We start from the raw sequence: 24,256 nt of genomic DNA, 5'->3' as shown, positions 1-24,256 counted from the left end.
AAAGGATGCTAAAATCTTCCTGGATTATTATAGAGATTATGCTGTGTATCGTATGTAAAATCTTGTTGCTCAGACTCTAGGTATCGATAACAACCATGACAACAACAGTCTTTTGTAATGATTTTACTCTTTTGATTGACAAACTTCAAAGTTTGTGTATACCTTTTATTCATACTCTGTAAGAGAGAAATTAGAATAATATTGAATTCCCTCTTACAAATCTCCATATTTGAAGGTTGGAGCACTAGAATCTGTTCTTAGCAAGCAGATGTATTTAAAGTAGAATTATAAATGGGTTTTAAATTCAACATATATTTGGCTGCCTTATTATATAAGAAGACTAAGTAATGTGGGAGTTGCCAGATGATGAGAATGCTTGCAGAAAAAATGTTTTCTTGTAACACTGGAGTCCTGTTTCACACTCTGATGATAACTGAGCGCTCTCGTCTAACTCTTCCATGTATTATCGTGAGTAATGTGCGCCCGGGTAACAGGTCTGGCGAATGGACTTGGAATTTCTGAGTCTGCTGAGATTGTAAGGTGGTGCGAAGAGGTAGAGTCAGAAGGGTGTCCACTAACAGCTGAACTCTGCAGCCGTTTCAAAGAAATTGATTGTTACATGATAGCAGTCAACGACCCAGGAAGAAAAAGTTTAAATTAGAAGTGACAAGTATTAAAAAGCTGCTGTGCACCGGGTAGGAAGGAATATGAGGATATTAATATGCCCTGAAATAGAAATAATCACTTTGCACTATGTACACCACATACAATATAACATATTCTTTTTAACATTGCACAATATAAATATTATACACGGTGGAGTAAACTAATGCAAAATAACTTTGAGGCACACAAGAGAAACATGGAATAGATTGAACTCTGATCGAAATTAAGATGGGGATAGAAAAAGGCAGGGTGTTAACCTGGCAGGCCAGTGAGCTCCTGGGATCTCACCTCAAGGGCCGGCAGCCACCTCCCATGCACACTGAAAATTCTCATACCTCAATGTTGTTAGAGTTGATCGCTTCAAACAAAGACTAATTAGCTAAATACTTCGAGAAAATCAAACTGTTGCTCCCCACTCTCAAGTAGGTAACCCTTAAAGGTCCCTCCCGACCTCAGGGTTTCTTAATGAGGGGCTATGTTAGTACACGGCTGTTTTCCCCCTATTTCTTGTTACTTGGTTACTATGAAACCACTTTAAGGAAACTAGAACAGTATTCAAGAACACCCATCACAGTGCTTAACAAGATTTAATGTACATTTATTCTTAACATGTGGAACATATAAAGATTTTATACTGAATAAATGATATTCATTAAGCCAGAGGAAAAGGAGGAATTTACATCAAGTTTTTTTCTTTTTTTTTAAACTACATTATCTTGAAATACAAATGTGGATTCTCTTCACTGAAAAATCTTTGAAGTTGTGTTTCTTCCTTTTAGTTGTATTTTTTTCTTTTTGTCTGTACTGGTAACCATTGTCTAAATCAATCCATATGCAACCATTTCCACACCTTGATTCATGAAGCAAATTGTGATCAGCTGCTCTCCCGAATAGAGCATGACTTTATACATACAGAAACTTGTACATTACCCTCTTTTTTTTTGTTTTTTTTTGTTTGTTTTTGTATTTTTTCTTTTTTTTTTGGAGATATGGCCCTAATGAAAAAATATATAAAATAAAAATAAAAAATTATTTAAATCTACCATCACTTCGTAGTTACCACATCATGAAAAAGAAACTAAAAACTCTGTACTAAAAAAAAAAAAAAAAAGGAAAAGAAAAAGAAAAGAAAAAATGAGGGTATGTTTAATGTACAACTTCTATATACATCACAGCCCATAGGCAGTAAAAAAAATATTTAAAAAATGATTAAAGGAATTGTGAAGAACTGTCATGTGGAAGGTCAAACAACAGACAGCAGACATGACGGTAGTGGTGAGGAAGCAATTTCTGTCAGGTATGTGTTTTCAATCTTAACTTAAAGAAACATTGTTTTTGCTCCTAGCCTAACGTAACCATTTTCCTGTGGAGAAACCAGTATCATTTCATACTTTGACTGCTGACTGACACACCTCCGTGAGCCCCTATACCTACATCTCTAGAAGTTTCTATTGCACAGAGCTTTGGGCGATGGGATGCAGTTTTTATTTTTTCATTATTTGAAGAATAACACAGCTAGGAAATTGATAATTTTTCACCTTTTTGCCTCAGTGTGGTGAAATTTTCCCATCTTAGCATCTTTTACCCTAACTTTTTTCTCTAAAGTCAATTCGCTTCCCAAAAAATGCAGTAAGACATGGAAAAGCACATTAAAAAGAAAACCGGTGAAAAACAAAAAGTGACCTTTGAATGCACTAGACAGCAACTTTGGTTAAAAAAAAAAACACAACAAAATAAAAAAAAACCCAAAAGGATGTACTTATACACACAGATGGCAAATATTAATTTCATAACTGTTCGAATTAATTATCTCTTTAATTCCCAATTGGTAAATAGTGGATGGGGCAGAGGAGCAAAGATTTTCTTTCCATCTTCCTACACTGGAGAAACAAGAACAGAAAACAGCCAGTTATACGGGAGCCTCTAGTCTTCACTCACACATGCTGCCTTCTCACTGATGTCATAACTGCCCAATCTGAAACAGTACATCACAGATGACAGACGCAACCAGAGAGTTCAGGACGGCTGATATCGAGATATCCAGCAATCGACCCTCGTGCAGAAGGAACTCTGAGCGGTTCTCGTCCACTCTGGCCATGGCCAGCAGAGCCTTGGCCGCCCTGCACATCATGTCCACGCTAGGGGGCTCTAGAGGCGGGGGCTGCATGTGCATGAGGTTATGCTGGCTCTGCTGATACTGGGCCATCGTGACCCCATCCTCTAGGAAGCTTATCAAGTTCCCGATGCTTCCTTTCTGCACAGCTATTGCCCTTGCAGCCAGCGCGTCCCCTTGGGCAAGGTTCGATAAAAGCGCCATGGACATTTCTCGACAGACTGGGTTTTTGCGATCCCCAACGTACCTAACTAACGTGGCATAGAATTTCTCCTGACGACTAAATGGAGGCGTAGCCAAGATCAGGTCCACATTGTTGTCCTGGATGCTGAGTTTACAGAGCGTCTCCAGCACAAGTCTCTGAGGCGACAGGACAGAGTTGGGTCCCACAGTGGGAAAGGGGTCTTGTGCCTCTGCTGACGGGCACACCATCCAGTGCAGCAAGCCATCCAATATTGGCAGGCAGATGCTTTCCGTGTAAGCAGACAAGTCTAGCTGCCCAGAAATGTTGGCCAAGGTGACCAACGTGTTATCCCTTAAGACCTCGAGGCAGTCCCACCACCACTCATCTTTGCTGCAGGCCACCCCTTTGTCCTCGTCTTCCTCCTTCTCATAGGTCTGCGGCGCTCGTTTTCTCTCGGGATGCTCGTGGTGAAGAAGAATCAGCTTCCCCAGGATCAGCACCAAGCCTGGATGTTTGGACATTTCAGCGTCATTCCCAGGCACAAAAGACAAGCTCCGGACAATATTCGACACGCAGATGCAGCGCTTAGCCAGCGAGTCCTGCCAGTGCGCGACGGTGCAGAGCGGAGCCTCGTCCCGGCTCCTCGGCTCGTCCTCCAGCAGCTTGATATTGCGGTGACTTTTGGCTTGATGGATTCCAAAGGGAAACTTACTGCTTTCGGTTTGGGTACCAGGGTTTGCGTCTTCAGGAAGAGCCCCTGGCCGAGCAGACAGGACGTCATCAATGGTTGCAATGATGCTCTTCTCTTGCTGCTCTTCAGGATCCCCTTTGCCTTCTTGCTCTTTCTTTCTACCTGTGGCGCTTAAAGGGGGAGGTGGACGCCTGCGAGGAGGAATTTCCATCTTGCTCTCAAAGTGAGTCTGGATGTGCTCGGTGGTGTCCCCACCACCGAGCTGCCAGTGCAGAAGTCCACTGCTGAACTCCTGAACACGACCCAGCTTGTCAGACCGGTCGACGACAAACAGGTTGTTCTTTTTGACTATCTTTATTGGCAGCTTGTCGAACTTACTGGCTTGCCTGGGCTTCTCCTTTGGATCCGCGGTGGCATCGGGGGAGGCCAAGGCCGTGCTGCTCCTGTCCTCAGTCTCCGCCTTCCCACCGTCTTCCTCCTCGTCTTCCTCCTCGTCTTCCTCCTCATCCATACATTCGGCATCTTCTTCCTCTTTCCCAGAATCGTCGGCCAAGGACTGGCTGTCATCTCTCTTTACCACATTGTGATCAAGTGCTTTTTGGCTGGGGTCTCCCACTTCATATTCCATAAGAATCCCGAAAATGTCAATCAGGCATTTCCTAAAGTACTCTACTAAAAGTTCGAGAAATCCGGACAACTAGAGAGACGAGAAAGAGAAGAGGTACCACGTCATAACCTCAGGTGCGACTGAGTGGGTGAAAATCCTGAGAGCTAGCAATGCATTTGCTATGAGTATTTTCACGTTTTGATTCCTATTTGGCTAGGCCAGGAAAGAGAAACCGTATGTCAGCTAGAACTACCTTCCTGAATTTTTCATTATTGATCAAACCAACATTTACCATCTTTCTTATTTGCTGTTTACCCTCTTACAGTATCAACATGAAAACTTACTTGTTATTTTCACATTTCTGATATTGTCAGTGAGGGAGTGCTCTGCTGTTCTGTACCTTTGTTTCTGATTTAGACACAATGCAATCATGACTAGAAGAGTGGGAACGTGGATTTTCTAGACTCATTTACCCAAACTGAGTCTGTCCTCTTATTTATCTAAAACTTTGCTTGCCTGGATTTTTATGGTTATTATTCTAGGATTTTATGGCTATTTTTGTCTTAGGTGCCATAGGTTATTCTAATTTACATTCTCCATATATTTGGGGGAGAAGATAATTTCAGCAATGTAGTAGCTCATAAACACAAATCAATTTAGTCCCTGATAAATGAATGAGAATGTTTCACAGAATGCACTTTTGTATTTTAGCTATTCACAACTCCAGCTGAAAGACAAAAGCCACTATGAGAACCATCTTTGTTTCCTTTAAGCAAATGTTTATATCAAGAAAACCAACATACTCCATGGTTGGCAACTGGCCTGATCCCCTCTCTCAACCCCATGCTGCTGCATTTAGGAATGATAAAGGGTAAGTAAGTGAACAAGGATTTCTTAATGACAGATGTTATGGAAATCAACCATAATTTCATATCCTGCTGTAAGTTTCCTGAAAGTGGGTTTGAAACAATTATTAAGAAGTAAGAGGAGGGCTTCCCTGGCGGCGCAGTGGTTGAGAGTCCGCCTGCCGATGCAGGGGACACAGGTTCGTGCCCCGGTCCGGGAAGATCCCACATGCCGCGGCGCGGCTGGGCCCGTGAGCCATGGCCGTTGAGCCTGCGCGTCCGGAGCCTGCGCTCCGCAGCGGGAGAGGCCACAACAGTGAGAGGCCCGCGTACCGCAAAAAAAAAAAAAAAAAAAGTAAGAGGAAACCCAAGGACCAACCAGACAGTACTTGCCTTTAGGGGATGAAGGCACAATTTTTCAGGTGGAGGTTTGGATGTTGCCCCCCTCCCACCCCGCCCCCAATTTAAAGCTTAGTTTCTTCCCAGGGCAAGGGAAGAGGGAAAATTGCTGACGCGATTCTGGTTATGAAAAAGTGTGCTCAAAAGCAGCTAGTTCACCCAGCGTAAGGATGAAAAGTTATTCCTCTAGCAAAGGTAGTATATATTAATACTTATTTTCTGTTAAAATGGATTTCATGCCATGTTTATAACCTTATTAATATACTTGCTATCAGCTGAGGAATTGCCTTTCAGGGCTCTAATGAGGACTTAAATGAGAGAAGAAAGAGGAAGTGGAAGATTCTGGTCCTAGTTCAGGAGAAGCAATGCAATTAGATGTTTTGGCTTTTTTCGGCAAAAGCAGAGTTGTTCATACACAGAAGGGAAAATAACCTTTTCTGATTTTTGTTTCTAAATATTTCTTAAAAAGTCTGTAGCCCAGCGGACTCTTGGGCCTTTTCCCTCATCCTCTGCTCCCTTGCTCTCTCCCAGCTATTATGCTGGAAGCTACTTGAAGACTAGAACAGAACAAAGGAGGGTTTTTTATTTTATTTTTTTAAAGTAGTAGGCTTGTAAATGACTGCTTCAAAATAGCCTTGAGGGAGGCAGAGAAGGGAGGGAATGGACCAAGAAACAAGTCTGGCCATGACCTCATTACTATTGCAGCAGAATGATGGGTACAAAGGGGTTTCTTAAACTGTTTTCTCGACTTCTCTGTAATATTGGTTTGGCCAAAAAGTTCGTTCGGGTTTCCATAACAGACAAAACCCAAACGAACTTTCTGGCCAACCCAATACTGTACATTTTCTGTAATATAAAAATTCTTTTTAAATTTTACATTTCTTTTTAATAAAAGAAAGATGTTAGGTCCCCCTGGAAAATAGGGTAATGTCTCACTGCTATCTACTGTATGGTAACGTCTCATCCAACACTGACTACAGCCATAACTTTATGTTACATTTGGATTAATTCCCACTGGCCTGCTAATATTCATTCTAAACAACAATTTAATTTTACCACTATTGTCTATTCCATATACATACACACACGTGCACACAAGGTCACTATTTTCTTATGAGAAATATAGGTATGTGTGTATTTATACTGAAGACTGAAATAAATTATTATTCCAGACAAAATTCCCAGACGACTACACATTGATTGATGTTGGTTCATAACAGCTGCAATGATAAAAAAATGTTAGCTGGTGAGTGCTAATTACCTGAGGCATTAGCTTAAGAACTATGCAGTACTTCACTTTCTTATTCTAATTTGGTCCTCAGCTGGAGTGGTGCTGGCTTACCTGGGAGAGATTGAAAGTAGCGACAGTGCTGTCATCATATAGAAGAATATTAATAGTGTCCAAAGCCCAAGTACTTTCAGCCAGAAGACCTGACTTCAGGGACATCATCACACGCCAGGCCTCAGGAGTAACTAAAAACGGGGGAAAAAAGCAAGGATATGATTAATGCTAATCTACGCATGAAAGAATAGAAAATGACAGAAGAATAAGAAAAGGAAGCAGAGTGTTAAGTTAAATACTGATTTTAAACAAATGTTCTGAGGGACAGTTAAACGTGGTCATTTCAGATTCTTAGGTGGAGGTGACAGCCGCACTAAGAAACTTCTGTGGTTGAAGAGCTTTTTGCTTCGCAGGTTAAACAGAGGTGGGAGTGAGTAAGCATGAATGAGCCTTTCTGTACGTCTTCTTTTGCTCGGTTCACAAACGTCTCAAGGTGGCGTCTTCCGAAGGCTGGTGAATACGCAGAATATAAGCAGAATTTAATTCCCAAGCAGCACCTTCTCAGATACAAAGGCTTCATTCTCCCGTGCTGTCTTCTGTCTGAGCTCCTGCCCACACAACGTGCTGCTAAGTATTAGCACTTCGACGGTTCAGGTTTTTCAGGAGGTTGGCTTGAGCCGGAGCGATAAAGAGGAAAAGATCTGTAAGATCTGTCAAAAGATGGGGCTGGGAGGAGAGGCCCATCATGTGCCTGAAATTTCAAGGGAAGCCACATCTCAGGAGACCGGCGGCAGCACGTGGTTCCAGCAGTCGGAAACCCCACAGCAGCAGCCAGCCCAGACGCCAACAGCAAGCTTCTGTGTGGGGTCGTGGGTTTCCACCTTTATTTTAATTCCATCTAGTTTTCAAATTTTCTAAGATAGGCACATAATACTTTTGCAGTAGAAAAGGCAAGCTTTCATTTTAAAATAAGGAACGTAAGTTTCCCTAGGTTGGTATAACATGGACTAAGAAATTTTTTTAAAATTTAAATATATATATATTTATTTAAACATCTATACACACACACATAAACACACAAACACAGGCGTATATTTCTACATATATATTTCCATACGTAACATGGTGCTCAGGGTCTATCTCTCTCTCGCCTCCAGTACCCTTTCTATGTAGAACTCCTTACTCCCCACCCCCCATGTACATCCTTCATGTCCAGTGATTGAAAACATCCTTAATAGCTTTCATTTTCTAATCACTGCAAATGATTTCAAGCCAAGTGATTCTGAGATTTTTGGAAAAAAATTTTTATACAACTGAACCCTATTATTTCCTTTGCTGTGTTAAAAAGTACTTCAAAAATAATGCAGAAAAACTCTGGGTACTCCCAGATACTCCGAATCTCTATTTAGTATTCAGAACGCTCCGAATAGGATGAATAAGTGACATCAGCGTTCAACGGAAGGAGTTCCTCGGCCGCTATCAGCAGTGGTGTACGGGTTACAACAATTCTATGTATCACGTCACATGAAGTTCCATACTGCACATCATGCGTCTATCTACATAGCACCGTCAGTTTTCTGTTTAGCTCCTGGGGAAACTCACTGCATGTTGTTGCCAAAATTACAGAGTGACCTGCCGTCAAGTCTTCTCAGGCCGCCCTAGTGTTCCATCAGCCTGGCAGCTGTTGTATTAGGCACACATGGCAGAGACTAAGTGTTTGGCTAAGATCAAACCTTTAAGCCCAAAACACAGTCCACAGTCACTGAGGAATCCCTGGTCCCTCACATGGAGCTCTGCCCTCTCACACAAACGACACTCACACGTAAAAATGCCATTTTAACTCTCGCTCTTCTCTGGCACTACTGCTTAACTCATATGAGCGGCTTCCAACTGTAGCTCCTGCACAAAAACACGTCCTGATGGTTTGTAGTCACAGAATGGCATCCCTTGGAGATTAAGCAACTACATCCAACCTAAAGTTAAAGTTCTAGATCACAACAGGAATTCATTTCAGGAGCAGAGCCTTGGGAGTACTTACCAATATCTTTTGAGGTAATCTTCCGCCTTTGTTTCAAGACGGGCTGTGATGCTTCCACAGAGCCAGGAGGAAAGGTAATCTCCCTTCTGACTGGGGGCGGCTGGGGGGCCGGCCCCGTGACCTGGGCCGTGGGGACGGTGGGCATGACCTTCTGCATCTTCATGGAGGGGAGGAAGGGGGACTTGCTGGGAGACATGCGGCTCTCCAGGGAGCGCTGGAAGGAGGCGGGGCTGGGTGCCCTGGAGATATGATTTGGCAGCGACGGTGGCGTCTGGTAGGATGACTGAGGCGGGCGCGTGATGGGCTGCATGGAGGCTGAAGAGGACATGTAAGGCTGACGCTGGCTGACGTGAGAAGGCCACTGGCTCTCGTGGTTTATCCTTTGATCAGGTACCATCATGTCGTCCGTGCGGTTCATGCCTGGGTAAGGAGGTGTCTGTGCAGGGCCGCCGGGGCCTTGCCTGCTCTGGTAGGGATAAGGCATATCGTTGCGTGTCGCCCACATACTCTGCTGAGGCCCTTCGCTGGAAGACGACTGCATTGGGCCGCCCATCATCTGAGGTGGGATCCCGTGAGCCTGTATCTGCCCCGGGCCTTGCATCCTCTCTCTGGTGTAGGGGTACGGGTACTGTCCCTGGATGGGCCTCCTGTCGGGTCCGGAGTAGGAACTTCCGTACTGGTTATACATCTCTTGCTGCTGGTTGCCGTACTGCATGTTGTACATGTCTCCCTCGTGGCGTTTGGCTGGAGGCCCATACATGCCATCCATATGGCGCTTGTAATTCTGAAAATTCACACAAAGACAAATCACACTGATGTGCTTTTACAGGTAAAATCACACACTTAAATCATGCAAAACAGTTATTACCTGGTGGAATGTTCATTTCAAAATGAATATGGGAAGCTCCCACAACATCTACGGACTAACAATTTACACACTAGATTCAGTATTGCATAAACCATGTCACATACTCTGAAGGAGCTTCCGCGGTTTGTTTTCACGTGCTTCAAATTCTCTGCGGGGGGGCGCGGGGGGGGAAGCCTTCTCGCCTGGTTATTTTCCAGGGCTGCAATTTGGGGAGTGTATGGTTTTGGTGACCCCCACAGAGGCAGTGCCGAACAGGGGCTTGGGGATGCACTGGGGTGACTTCCGTAGGTAGAGAGAGACCTCATCGGAAGGGACTGAGCCCTTTGAGGGCCAGCCCGAAGGGGTCCTGGGTTAAACAGATTCCTTGGGCCTAACTTTACAGAAAAACTTCCACACAGAACCTGGCTCTTCAGACGGGACCTGTGCCCCCTGACACCTGACATTCCATGGCCCCGTCCCGACTTCCAGCTTGTCTGGGTCACATTCTCCACGAAAGCCTCTGAGGACAGGGCTGGTGCAGCCCTGCTCCTAACTCTCCTCCCCAGGGATGCTGGGGGTTCCAGCACTTGATCAGGGTGGGAAGCTCCTGATGAGAGGGAGGGAGGGAGATGCTCATATGTTAATTAGCGTTCTTTCACTTTACTTGAAAACTGTTTAAGATCAGTTGGTTTGATAATACAATTCACTGTAGAAACATGCTCCAATACAATTAAATAAATGTTTAAGATCCCTTCTATTTTACAAGAGGTCTTAGACCTGAAGAGTTGTTTAGAAACAGTAAATTCCTGTGTCTGAAAAGCCATAGCATGTTGCGCAATCCTCTGCATTGGTCGTGATAACTGCAAGGTTACCTCACACACTTCACCACCATCTCTGAGCTGCAGCGCTGTGTAAACAGCATGAACCTAACACCTATCCTACAAAGTGAAAATATGCGGTCATTAATCTCTTACTCTTAAAAACAAATCAACTTTCACTATTAGTATGCAATATTTTAAGTTGTTTTCCCTACATATCCTCTTTAAAACATATCGACAAATTTCTGTGCTAAAATGAACACACACATGTCTAAACCATACTTGAACTTGGGCTTATTATTTACAAGGATGAAATGTCCTTAACTTCCTACGACATGTTATATTTTCAAGAGCTATTTCTAATTTGCTGATTTCAAAATCCTAGGAATATTTTTTAGCAAAAACAAACATAACCTGATTGTTATATGTCATTTTTGTTATACTTCCTAAAACTGTCCAGAAGTAGTACGAGTTTGAATTTTAAACAGAAAGCACAGAGATGCATGCCGCTTGCCAACTCACCGTCTGCTGTGGATACAGGCCCGGCTGGTGTCCTCCATATGCTGGCTGTCCTGAGGGAGGGCCTTGGCCTGGGTACTGTTGCCCGTAAGGTTCATGCCTAGAATGAGGCATTCAAAGAGAACTTTACTTACCATGGACCTCAGGCCAAGGGAGGAAGGAAGAGTCCATTTCTGGAAACCCCACTGCACCCTCCCGACAGGCGCTGGGAGCTGCAGCAGCAGTTCAGCTCCCAGCAGAAGGGGTGGCAGCACCCACTCTGGGGACGCTGCCGATCCCTGGCCGGTGGGTGGGAGGAGCCCCGCTGGACGGCGCCACCCTCCGCCTCTGAAGAGAGGCCCCGCCCATCCACTGAGGGACGGGGAGGGCATGGCACAGGCTGATGTGAGGTATTAACGAGGGCAAGAAATAACAGGAGGGGCTTGCCTGGTGGCGCAGTGGTTGAGAGTCCGCCTGCCAATGCAGGGGACACGGGTTCGAGCCCTGGTCTGGGAAGATCCCACATGCCGCGGAGCAACTAGGCCCGTGAGCCACAGCTGCTGAGCCTGCGCATCTGGAGCCTGTGCTCCGCAACAATAGAGGCCGCGACAGTGAGAGGCCCGCGCACCGCGATGAAGAGTGGCCTCTGCTCGACGCAACTAGAGAAAGCCCTCGCACAGAAACGAAGACCCAACACAGCCATAAATAAATAAATAAATAAATCTAAAAAAAAAAAAAAGAAATAACAGGAGAACCAAAGAATCAAAGCAGTATTTCTAGGAGTACCAGAACATTGGCATATAATGGTGGAAAATGTTTATATGTCTTACTTTCTCATCATGAATATAAAATGTGCAAGTTTTTAAAGGGATACTTCAAAATCAATCCAAATGATACTAAGTATAGACAAAACTACTCAAAATTTCAAAGTCCTATGACCCTAAAAGGCTACAAAAAAGAATAACAGGGATGATTTAAGTACTTCTATTAAATCTTAAAATGGGAATGAGCAACACATTTATTTCATATTGAGAAATTATAAATACCATAAAAATAGCATGTTTAAAGGAGCAATGAATCGAAAACTTAAAAACTAAGCTGGTGTAGTTAGTATATTGAATCTTGTAAGAAAGAGAATACTTGGACTGAATATACTCCTAAACTGGTCAAGGAGTGAGAATAAGAAGGAAAATAGATGAACTTTTAGAATATCACATGTAAAACAGGTACATGGGAAGCTTTTGCTAATGACACGGATATCTAGAAGGTCGCTTACACTTAGGAAGAGAAAAATATAATTGACATGGATAAAATTTCAGCTGAACAAGTAACACTTTTCAGAAGAGAAAACTTAATGAGGTAAATCCTAATGTGGTAGAGCCAAGATGACTATTAAACCTCGGCCATGCACTATTCCAGAAAGCATTCTAGAAGACATAGAAAAGCATACTTGCTTGGGTTCCTTTAAGAATATATGTCCCAGGGTGACTGTTCTCCGTTCAATCCCATCAGCCTACCCCTCACCCCCTACCCTCACCAAAGGCTTTTCCTGGACCCTCAAAAACAAGCCAAACCTCAGTAAAACCCTGATCCAGTACACTAGGCATCACACAATGGTAACTGAGTAAGGCAGACTTCACAAATAAACCTTCACTAGGAGGTCAGAATAAGAAGTCGAGATTCCTGAGTCACTATTAGAAAGTACCACATGGCTCTGAGCGTGTGAGGCTGTGTAACTCAAGAACCAGGCTCATAGAGAATGCTAGAAAGAAACCTTATTTGGTAAAACAGTGATTTTTCAAACCTTTTTTCCTTTGTGTTAAACCAGGGACACCTCACTACCTAACCTACAGCACGTGTACTGAGGAAAGGGGAGCAGTGTGGACGGAGGCCTCGCCACATGAGATTCCAAGGAAACGATGGAAACCATTGCCTGTCCTGAGAACTGCCCACGCAGCGACAGTTAGAAAAGGAGCCTTCTACTGCACCTCCGCTGGTTTTCTTTAAAAATGTTAAATTGAAGCCTTTGTTTCTGAGCACTTCTCCGTTAGGGAGGTAACGAACATCCCAACCAAGGGAAGGGGCTTCCGTGGTTAAGGACCAAGGTCAGGAGCCTTCTTCACACAAAGAAGTCCACCCTAAGCCACTATTTTAGGAGGCAGCTTCCTCTCAGAGACATTTCAATGACTTTCCTTCTATCTTATTAAAATAATCTGGGCCAGTAGTGCAACCTTACTTGCCATTTTAATCTCAAGATGCTGTCCTGAAAAAAAAAAAAAAAAAAGCTGCCTTGGCTTTTCTCAGAGATGTTTATTAAGGAACAAAGTATTCCCTCCCTGTTTAAAATGTTCACAGTGGGAACAACTGAAAAAACAACACCTGGAAGACCTTACCAAGAACCACTACCACTGAGCCTGCTGGCAGCCCACTGTGGCACCACTGCCTGGACCTCGGCCTCTGGGAGACAGGCTGGCGCTGAGGTCACAGGAGGAGCCAGGTGTGGAGGCTCGAGGCGGCGGTCTCGGTGTGGTGACAGCCCTGGCTCTTGCATCCTGAGAGAGGAGACTCTTGCCCTGGCCGGCCCAGCCCCAGCATGTTTCTAATTTGTGCTTTTGGGCACTCGCTAATAAAAATACAGCTGTACTTGGTGGCCCGGGGACAAGGTCCTTCTCCCCAGTCCTGTTACAGTCGTCGACTGAAGGCAGCCATCTGACGCACGCAATCCTTTGAAACTCCATCGGCTGCCCGGGCTCAGAAGTGTGTGTGTGAGGAGGGCCGTTTCTAGCGAGTCACCTCATCTTCATCTTAGGAAACACTCACCTTCGATCGTAACTGGCTCCATAGGGGAACTGCTGCCGCTGCCCCATGCCCAGACTGGACATCGCTCCAGACGGACTCTGGTTATACATGTCCTGCATGCTGCTGGCGGGCATCTGTCCTTGCGTCATAAACGGCTCACTACTTCCAGGCACTGCAATATTTTCAGTAACAGACGAAAAATTAAACACTTTCAAAAGCCAAAGGGCCCAAACATCCCTTTCTAGTCATTGCTATTATCCGTACTATGACAGACAACAATACCGATGAAAGAGCATAAGGTCTGGAGTCAAGATGGGCCCTGTTGGGGCAGGATTCTAAGATGGACCCTGAGGTCCCCCTTCCCCACCCCCGTACACACCTTGTATGAGTCTCTCCCTCTGAGTGTGGGTAGAACCTACGAATGTGATAGGATGTCACTCCCAGGATTATGCTACATCACAGGGCAAAAGGGATTTCCCAGATGTAATGAAAGTCACTAATCAGCTGGCCGAGCTAACCAAAAGGGAGAGCACCTACGTGGGCCCTTTAAATCAGCATCTAGAGGTGAGAGACGAGCAAGTCGGAGACACTCTCCCCCGCTGGCCTGAGACGCCCATGTGTTAGGAACGACGGAAGCCTCCAGGAGCAGAGAAGGCCCCAGATGACCGTCAATAAGAAAACGGGACCTCAGTCCGACAACTGCGAGGAAACAAATTCCACCAACAACCTGGACAAGCTCAGAAGAAACGGAGTCCCGGCTGACAGCTTGATTTCTGCTGTGAGCTGAGAACCCATAGAAACTGCGAGGGCATACGTGTATGTTGTTTTAAGCCACAAGTTTGTGTTATGCAGTAATACAGGAAGCAAACACAGGCCCAGATCCATACTTATTTGGGTAAGCTGCTGAACTTCTAAGTTTAATTCCTTGTCTATAAAATGTGGTTGGGAATATCATCTCATGGAATGGTTGTAAGGAAGAGATGAGATATATAGAGAGAGTTACTTCCCTTCCCTTTTAGGAAAAAAAAAAAAAAAAAAAGTGAAACCCTTAACATAACCACCCATGCGCTGACTCACTCTAAAATCAGGATGAAGAAAATCACTAGGGAGCTAAGAACAGCTCAAGGAGGGATGAGATACAACTATTTCTAACAAGGGGTAGAGTGTCAATTAGGTCAAATATGCAAATTAGCATTAGCTCAGAGCCTGAAGGAAATTGAATTGGGTCAGGCCCAGAAACTAGCCTGTAGGCAAATTAAACATTTTAATGCGAATCTTAATTGATATACAGTACTACCACCACCTGAAGGTTACTTTTATGTTCCATGGGATAAAAGCCGATTAAAATTTTGTGAGCTGATAAAATTTGTTTGGCTGGTAGAGAGGTGCAAATAATGAAGCCTGACACTGGTAGAATGTGTTTTGCTTTGTAAGGTGCTTTCACATACTTTATATCTTACTAGATCTTAAATCAACCTGCAGTAGAACCAGTTTTGAGGTTACTTTCCATTTTACAGATGTAAAAACAGACAGAAAGAAATAAGGGAGATAACTAAAGCTAAATAACTTAATTCCCTAACATAAAGAGTTCTTAAAAATTAATAAGAAAAAAGACAATCAAATTAAAAAATGGGTGAACACGTCGATGGACATTCACAGGAAAAGACAAATAAATGGCCGCTCAATATATGAAAAGATGTATGATCTCATTTATAATTAAGGAAATCCAAGTTAAAACAACTGTGAGGCTTTCCCCCTCTCCCAATCTGATTGGCAAATATTAAAACCACTGATAATAATCGTGCTTCGTATGGGAGGACCCACATGCTCATGTTAAGAGTATTAAATTGGTATAAGTCTTGCCAATACCTGCTATGATAGGCTGTATTTTGGTGAGCCCCCCAAAGCAGCATGCCTCTGGGTGTTCCGTTCGTAGCTTGTGAAGCCCCACCCACTAGGAGGCTGGGCACCGGCAAATGTGATGCAGCAGAGACTCGGGAGCGGCTGCAAGTGACGCTGCACTCTTGGAGTGCTCCTTCTGGAACCTGTCTACCATGTCACGAGGCGCCCAAGGGGCTCCACGGAGAGGCCCCGTGGAAAGGCTCCACGGAGCAGGCCCCTGCCAACAGCTCCAGGAGCTCCCAGCAGAGCCTCCAGGTGACACAGCCATTCAAATGACACCCCAGCTCAGCAGAGCTCTCCGTCAGGCTTCAGTGGACAGCGGCCCCTCAGAGCCCCAGCTGAGCACGTGTCGAGCCCAGGGCCACCCCGCCCATCACAGGCTGTGAGACAGAATCAACTGTTGTTGCTAAAGCTACTAAGTTTGGGGATAGTTTGTTACCACAGTAGAAGATACTCAGTACATGAAAAAAGAATTCTTATCCTTTGATGCGGTTATTCTCCTTCTAGGAATCTATTTCACAGAAACACTCTTACAAGTGTGAAAAAACAGCCATACTTCAATAATCACTGCATCATTATTTATAATAGCAAAATATTATGAAACAAACCATCCATTGCTAGAGCATTAAAAAGAATAAGTAGGACTGTATGCGTAGATGCTAATAAATATTCAACATACGCTGTTTGGGCTTCCCTGGTGGCGCAGTGGTTAAGAATCTGCCTGTCAAGGCAGGGGATACAGGTTCCAGCCCTGATCGGGGAAGATCCCACATGCCGCGGAACGACTAAGCCCGTGCGCCACGACTACTGAGCCTGTGCTCCAGAGCCCACGAGCCACAACTACAGAGCTTGTGCTCTAGAGCCCACGAGCCACAACTACTGAGCCCACGAGCCACAACTACTGAGCCCGCGAGCCACAACTACTGAAGCCCACGCACCTATAGCCCATGCTCTGCAACAAAAGAAGCCACTGCAGTGAGAAGCCCGCGCACCACAACGAAGAACAGCCCCCGCTGGCCTCTCTCCGCAACTAGAGAAAGCCTGCGTGCAGCAACGAAGACCCAACGCAGCCAAATAAAAATAAAAATAAAAACACGGTTAAGTTAAACAATATATAAATATTCACTTATTGTTCACTTACAAGCAGTTAATCAATCAATCCCTCAATCAGTGATGAATTAAGTGAGTAGGTGGGGAAGGCAGGCAGGTGGACAGGCGGGGCCGAGGCTACTCAGGGCTGCTGAGTCTTAGACTGGGCTCTTTCATCTACTCCACCAGCACACTACAGGTCGGCAGCAGGAGCGACAATACCAACACCAACGACAGGAAGCGTGATGGCCACTGATGTTGGTCGTTCAGCAAAAAATCAGAGCGCCACCAAGCTCGCCGCCACGGTACGGTGAACCGAGGAATGGAAAACTTTATTATACAGGGGGTAGGGCTGTGAGAAAATATGTTTCCTGTGGGTTTTCTGCTTATCTGCTTTAATTTGATACTAAATATACCAGTACCGTAAGGTAGCAGGTGAGCTGAAATAGACTGGGGAAATGCGAGGCAGAGCTTCCCGCTGAACCACCGTACCATTCACACAGTTGATGAAAACACATTGTAGAGCTACCTAGTATCTAGCCAGGTAAGCCAGTCACCCCCCACTCCCATGTTTATTTTCATTATAAAACAATTAGCGGCGTACGGAAACAAAAGAAATAGAACTCTTGCTGTCTGACATAGCATATGGGTAGGATACTGGAATACTTCACAATAACTTTTGAAACCACATTCCAAAACTTAATTATTTTTTCCATGTTATTGTCATATTTTCAGAGTCTAAAAATGTTATACATCCACCAACAGCACTAACAACATGTTCCTTCTAGTGTCTCATACCACTAAGGAAGACAGCTAACGCCAACACTCACAAAGCTTTCGAATTTCTGAGCTTATGGATTTACTGCATGTTCTGCAAAATCTTTACTTGGAATAAGCAGCTCGTAAACCTTTTGAAAGGAAAAATTATAGATTACCTCGCTTTGTATAACAGATATCTGAAATACATATGAAATACAATCTCATTTGTTAATTAAATGGTAATATGCCCAACATCTAAAAATTTGAGATTATTCATTTTTATTTTGCATTGCTCTGTAATACCTGTGAAAGCCAAGGCTTCGGGCTTTATGTTTCTCTCTACTCAAGACAGTATCAAGAAATTCATGTACCCCAAACATCTAAATACAGCAAAAGTACTATTATTTAAGGGATCCCAGAATAAGTACTTCCATAAAAATATTATTCACCATTTTTCTGTACGCTTTTCAAAAAATATTCATATCGTGCCTCAATTTCACAGGACTCAACTGCATCTGGAAGAGTGCCAACAACACTTGGCACGTGGATGCCACTGGAGGAGCTGAAACGGGCTTAGATGGCTACAGTCTCGGGGCTACGGGAGTGCTGGGGGCTGATACCCACCGAAGGAGAAACCCACCCTGCGTGTTTGCTAATGTCAGTGAGAACTCTCGGTGACCTCGTCCATCCTACAGCTGTCGATACCACTTCTCTGCTTAGTTCTCCAAGATTATACCTAATTCCAACGCTCTGCCCAGCTCCAGACATACACTCCACAACTTATCGCCCTGACTTATCCACAAGTCAACTCGGGATTTCCTTCTCTAGCTTGTTCATTTCCCAGATGTCCACACCACAGGTAGTAACAGCCAACCTGATTTCCCTCTCTCTCCCAACTGCCCACACTCAGGTGGTAACATCTTCACCCTCTCAGTCACCATCACTTGGTTCTTCTCCCCACGTTCAGTCCATCAGCACATCCTGTTGTTTCTACCCCCCAACATATACACCGGGTGGTTCCACTTCTCAAGCTCCCTGCTGGGGTCTGACTCCAACCCATCACCTCTCCCTGGATTATGACAGTGGTCTCCCCATCTCCGCCCTCACCTCTCTCCAATATGTTCTCCATAAATATCCAGTTATTTACTTATTTATTTTTAACAAAAAACCCAGTCACCTCACTTCCTGCATAAAACCCCAAACTCGTCAACATGCCTAGGAAGGCACAAAGGCTCTGCCCCGTCGGCCTCGACGTGCTCAGCTTGCCCCCTGCTCTCTGTGCCCCAGGAGCCTTGCACCTCCTCAAACACACCAGCCCCGCTCCTGCCTCGGCCTCCCCAACTCCTGGCTCCTCCCCGACTCACTCCCGCTCCCCAGGTCTCAGCAGATAACCGACAGCTCCTCTGAGCCCTCTCCTCCCCGCCACCCTCCTTAGGAGATGCCCCTCCTTCCATGACCTGCACCCAACGTCATTGCTCTTTGTGTCCTTTCTTGCCTGTTTGTTTCCTTCCTTCCATCAACCACCATCCTTAATCATATATATGTAGTTTAACTTACTTTTTGTTTCTTGTTTGTAGACCGTCTGGTTTACCAACCTGGCACTCAGCCCCATGCCCAGGTCATGCCATGACGACCATGACACCAAGTCCAGGCTGCACTGGGAGCACGTCTGCTTACAGTACATACCAGTCACTCTTCTAAGGGCTGTGTTTATGTGCATTAACTCAATTAATCCTTGTGGCCCATTATTATCCCCATTTCTAGATGAGGAAACAGATGTACAGAGATGCTAAGTACTGTGCCCAAGGCCAGAAATTTAGTAGGCTGGGGAGCTGGGACTCAAATATGTCTCGAATGGATCAGTGAATCAGTCATGGGATGGCAGACAGAAGAACACCCTCTGGACCAGCTCTGCACAGAGGCCCCTCGGCACTTACCTTTTCTCATTCCTCCAAAGGGGTCCTTGTTGGGCTCGTAGGGCATCCTGCCCATCACTTCTGGCATGCTCATGCCCTGCTGGTATGGGGCGCTCGGAGTCATGGAGTTGCGTTTTGGGAATGATGAATCACTTGCGTCTGAGAATGGGTCGTGCACACTGACTGTACTGCTTCTGATAAGATGAGAGACACGAAAGCTTAACGACAGAGCATTAGTCACCTCCAAACACTTACTGAGAAAATAAGCCAACCTTGAAATCTGTACCTGCAAAAACCATCCAAAGTAAATCATATGAATAAAACACTATAGTGGTAGTCAACATTTACAAAACTCACTAGAGAACACCATTGCCTCTCTCTATAAAAACTTTGCTCCAGAAAAATGAAAATAGACAAATCTGATTTTGTATGGCTCTCCGAGATGTTTCAACATACCTTGCACCTTGCATTGGGGTAATCTGTCCATGAGGGGTGGAGGCCGGAGTAGGTGGCTTCAGGTCACCTGGAACCTCTGCCATGGAATTACTGCCAGTTGACTGGGGAGTCTGCGGACCTTGCAAGGATCCTGAGTTAGCTGATAGTAGTAGTACCAAGAGAAAATGGGGGAAAATCTAGAGGTTATCAAGTAAGCTCATCCTTGATAGTTATTGAAAAAAAAAAAGGAAAGAAAATAAGACATCACCTTATGTAGAGGTAGTAACAATATCCATTGCTGGTAACAATGTAGCAAAATTAATTGCTCTTACATTGTTTACAGTGAAAATTAGTAAAAGCTTTTTTTTGGTAAACTATTTGGCAACACACTTCAGATGTGAGCCATAAAATATATTTATACCTTTTGACTGGGTAATTGCTTTATCCCAAGAAAATGATCTAATATAAAGAAGGCTTTTGGCAGAAAAATGTTTATTTCAGTGTTGTTTATAATGGAGATAATCTGAATATCTGAGAATAAGGAAAAATGGGATGAAAAGTTTGGTATATCGATTTGATGGACTATTGGAAAAATTATCTGGGTCTTAGGCAATGAGAAGTGTTTACGTTGTAAAGCAATGATACAAATTAATACAGAGCTTTATATCATTTCAATGCCTTCTCAATGTCTGGATATGTCTATGCTGTCATTAACAGTCATCTTTAGAGCTATGAAATCATATTTGTTATTTACAGAACACAAGTCATATTGGTTTGGAGTTCTTTAATGTCAGTATCAGAGTTACAAGACTTGGCTTTAACTATAATTACATTATAATAACAGAGCTCAGAACTGAGCAGATCTTTTAAAAACTTAAGTGGGATTCTTGCAGATAATTAACCCCACCTGAAAACATAATATTTTAAGGGCTCTTGCTTTATCATTGATCACAGTCTTTAGCATGTTAGATGTTCAATAGATACTGGTTTCACTTATTAATTAAACAACTACTAATTGAATGAATAAAGTGCTTGCTATATTGTAGGCTGTTTTCTACAGCTGGATGCAGCACCGAAGACGGAAAAAGACAAGAATTCCTGCCCCCATACAGTTTACATTGACTACTTTCAGAACGGTAACCCTAACAAACAGAATTAATGGCTGCTTGTAAACAATAATATTGCGTATATTACTCTCCATAGCTCCTCTCCTATGAAGTTCCAAAGGCTCACCACAGCTACCACCACCCACACTTTAGAGGAAATGGAGTTGAACAAATCACTGGAGACTACGGAGTGTGCTACAAAGGCGTAAGAAACAGCAATGAGCCTGTTGCTTCTCCTCAGAAAGCCTCAGCTGAGCCCAGACTTTGCTAGCGAGGCCAGGTCTGCCCGGTCCTGGGTCCTGGCCGTGTCGAGAATGAACACTGACGACTACGCTAGCCAACGGGGAGCTTGTTCCGTAATATCTCCCCTGGGTGCCCAGGGCTGGAGTGACTCAGGGACGTTCTCACAGGTGCCAGGAAGACTAACTTCAAAAGTAGGTATCTTCTTAGATGTAGATACCTTAAAATAAAAACTTACCAACTCATGCTTACAAACGAAATTTTGGTAAACCCCTGGAAATGCATATTTAAAAAGGAGATATAATAAAAGAAAAAAGTAGAGTCTTTTACAAACGTATAAGGATAATCCTACACATATGACTGCACCGTAGAGCTGGCAGGAGGAGTAACTGGTTTCTTAAATCAAGAAGCAGATTGTACAGCAGTTTGTACATCTTCCGTGGAACACGGCTCACAAGGCTGTGATCTCAGAATGACCCTTATTTACAAGTATTCACATCTACAGCTAATGAGGAAAAAAAAACAGGAAAAGTTCTCCCCTCTTGCCAGTGTTTTCCTTTCCTTTTAGGAAAAAAAAAAAAAAAGAGAAGGCAGCCAGGAGGCTGGCTCTCCAGGATATCCCTACCTTGTGCCAGAAGTTACAGATGTATACTCGAGAGTAAACAGTGCAAAGGTTACTGAAGGTTAAGTGCACCCACACACTTGAGACTGTACAGCCAGACTCCTAGCTGGGAAGATAATTTACACAGCATGAACCCGGTGCCCCAGCTCTGGCTGGGGTTACGGGAAGTAGGGTGGGGAGAAGAGCAATAGCTGATATGTCCCAGGTCTACAGCGACCAGAGGTCACCCAGAGGGCACCTCTGTTTATAACCCGAGCCCCTTTCTCATTTATCTTCCCACTGAGGATTCCCTAGTTGGATCCATGACAATCCATGACAAGTTCTGTGACATCACCCGTCAGCTAATAATAGAAATGCAGTCAGCCACCTGCCAGCAAAGATGGATGGGTTTTTGGTTACAGACTTACTAACTGAAAGTGGAGCTTCCTGCCACCTCCCCGCACTCCTCCCAGGCGGGTCCCCTCCCCGCCCCTCCCCGACTCTAGCTTACAGGCGGGCCCAGGCCACCTGGGGAGGCGATTCCCGTGACTGTTCATTAGATCTCCACAAACTTTTACAGTCTGTTATAACAAGAGCCCCGCCGGCACCTCAGAGATGCAACCACACCCCCAGTCCTTGCTCAGGCTTCATTCAGGAGCCTTCCTTTGGCTGACTTACTCTAGTCCCCGGAAGACACAACCTGGATCTCTGGCATGAGAAACCACACAGCCACTCAACAGTGAAGATCCTGGTGCAGCCCCCAGGGCTAAGGGGTGATACCCCTCAGGGGCTGACAGGATTGAATTTCAGATCAGTAGCAGCTGCATCAAATCAAAACTAGAATACAGAGGGATGACTTAGAATGCTAAGTCATTAGCATTTAGGATTTAAGTTGGTTCAGAATGACCATTTGAAAAAAACCGTCTAGAACGTTTCTTAGGAATCTTTTAGTTGTTTGCCTGGATGTACTGGTAAGGAATAAACTACAGTTATGTTCTTATGGGAAAAACCGACTTCAAAGAACACAAACGTTGGTTGAAAATTAGTTAAAAAAATTTTGTAGTATATGAGGCCCTGACATGGCAAATACCTGGGAATAATTTGTTTCCCTTCTCTGACAATAAAAATGTTTCAGAGGCATCTTCCTTAATGATAGATCTGGAATCAAAGAGGCCACAGTGCACAGATGCTGGAGGAGATGCCCGGTCTTTGGTTGAGAGGCTGATGTGACTCACTGCCCTACTGCCCAGTCCGTGTGTCCGTCTCTCTTGCTGAGCAGTGTGCAGAACACGTGAGCCAAGCAGACTGGCCCCGTGCACCCTGCACGATGCCTTCCAGGCCTTGCACCGGCTGAATGGCTAAACTCAGGAAGCTTTCCTCCCCTGCCTCCTGTTTCACAGGACTTGGGCTCCATCTGGACCACTAAGAAGAACGTATTCTCAGAAGTACATCTGCAATCCAAGCTCCTTTGTGCAGTTAAAGCGATAATGTTGCCATAAAAACGGTAGTTTAAAAAAAAAAAGGGGGGGGAAAGGAAAGAGCTGACTGTTCAGAGAACAGGCCCTGTACTTTCTGAACCATCTATACCTCAGCAGGATCTCTTGTACCGAAGCTGGTGCACACTGGGAGAGCTATTCTCCATACAGAAGTGCAGACCATTCAGTGACATGAGTTCTTTCCCGGCAAATAAAATATACTTTTAGATCTGTGCAGACATTGCCACTTTGGTCCCTACACCCCACCGGGTTTTTATTTTGGAAAAATAGTTTCAGAGCTGTTCATAGGCAGCTTGTTAATGTTGTGAGATTTTCGAAATTAGATTTCACAGTTTTTAAAGTACACCATAACTGGCAAAGGCTGTGAATCTTTAAGGGTGGGGTTAGAGAGGAGGACTTCTCTATTTGTATTTAGAACCAACAGATCTATAACTAGATATGCTCATTACAAGTGCACCTTGGGCCTAAAAAGTATTTATTTGAGATCTCTAAGTGGCCTTAGATATTGGCATCGCCATCCAGATATCAGCTAGAGGGAATAATTAAAGGAGAAACAACTCCTTTCTTTGGCTCACAGATACCACGTCCTATGTGTAAACAGTTTACCTATTACAGTGCTACTTTAAACACAGGTGTAGTAGGTACATCTACCTCTCTAATGCTAGAGCCAGATGTCTGAGATCAAGGCCCGGTTCTTCCACTCACTAGCAATAATGGGCCAGTCTGCTTAGATTATTTATTTATCGAATTTTTGAATTTTATTTATTTTTTTATACGGCAAGTTCTTATTAGTTATCTATTTCATACAAATTAGTGTATATCAGTCTGTTTAGATTTTATGTGCCTCAGTTTTCTCAGGGATTTTAGAACAGTATCTTTATCACAGGGCTAACATGAAGATTAAATGATAAAGCACTTAGAAGAG

General features: G+C 44.3%; 1 protein-coding gene across 1 annotated transcript in view; it reads right to left on the bottom strand.

The window, feature by feature from the left end:
* Positions 1-1,220: 1,220 nt before the first annotated feature.
* The window catches only part of ARID1B (AT-rich interaction domain 1B), a 409,766-nt gene continuing 386,730 nt past the window's right edge, over positions 1,221-24,256 (bottom strand). Inside the window, 7 exon segments of the mRNA XM_089922181.1 lie at positions 1,221-4,351; positions 6,848-6,978; positions 8,826-9,609; positions 11,013-11,109; positions 13,809-13,959; positions 19,475-19,647; positions 19,910-20,048. Coding sequence (XP_089778307.1) covers positions 2,627-4,351; positions 6,848-6,978; positions 8,826-9,609; positions 11,013-11,109; positions 13,809-13,959; positions 19,475-19,647; positions 19,910-20,048 — 3,200 coding nt within the window. The 3' untranslated portion in view covers positions 1,221-2,626.

This window comes from Delphinapterus leucas, chromosome 12, assembly GCF_059928025.1.
Source record: "Delphinapterus leucas isolate spDelLeu-1000000601 "Yukka" chromosome 12, BTC_Dleu_Yukka2, whole genome shotgun sequence".
Taxonomy (NCBI): Eukaryota; Metazoa; Chordata; class Mammalia; order Artiodactyla; family Monodontidae; genus Delphinapterus; species Delphinapterus leucas.
The sequence above is the reverse complement of the archived record's forward strand: the minus strand, read 5'-3'. Positions and strand labels throughout refer to the sequence as shown.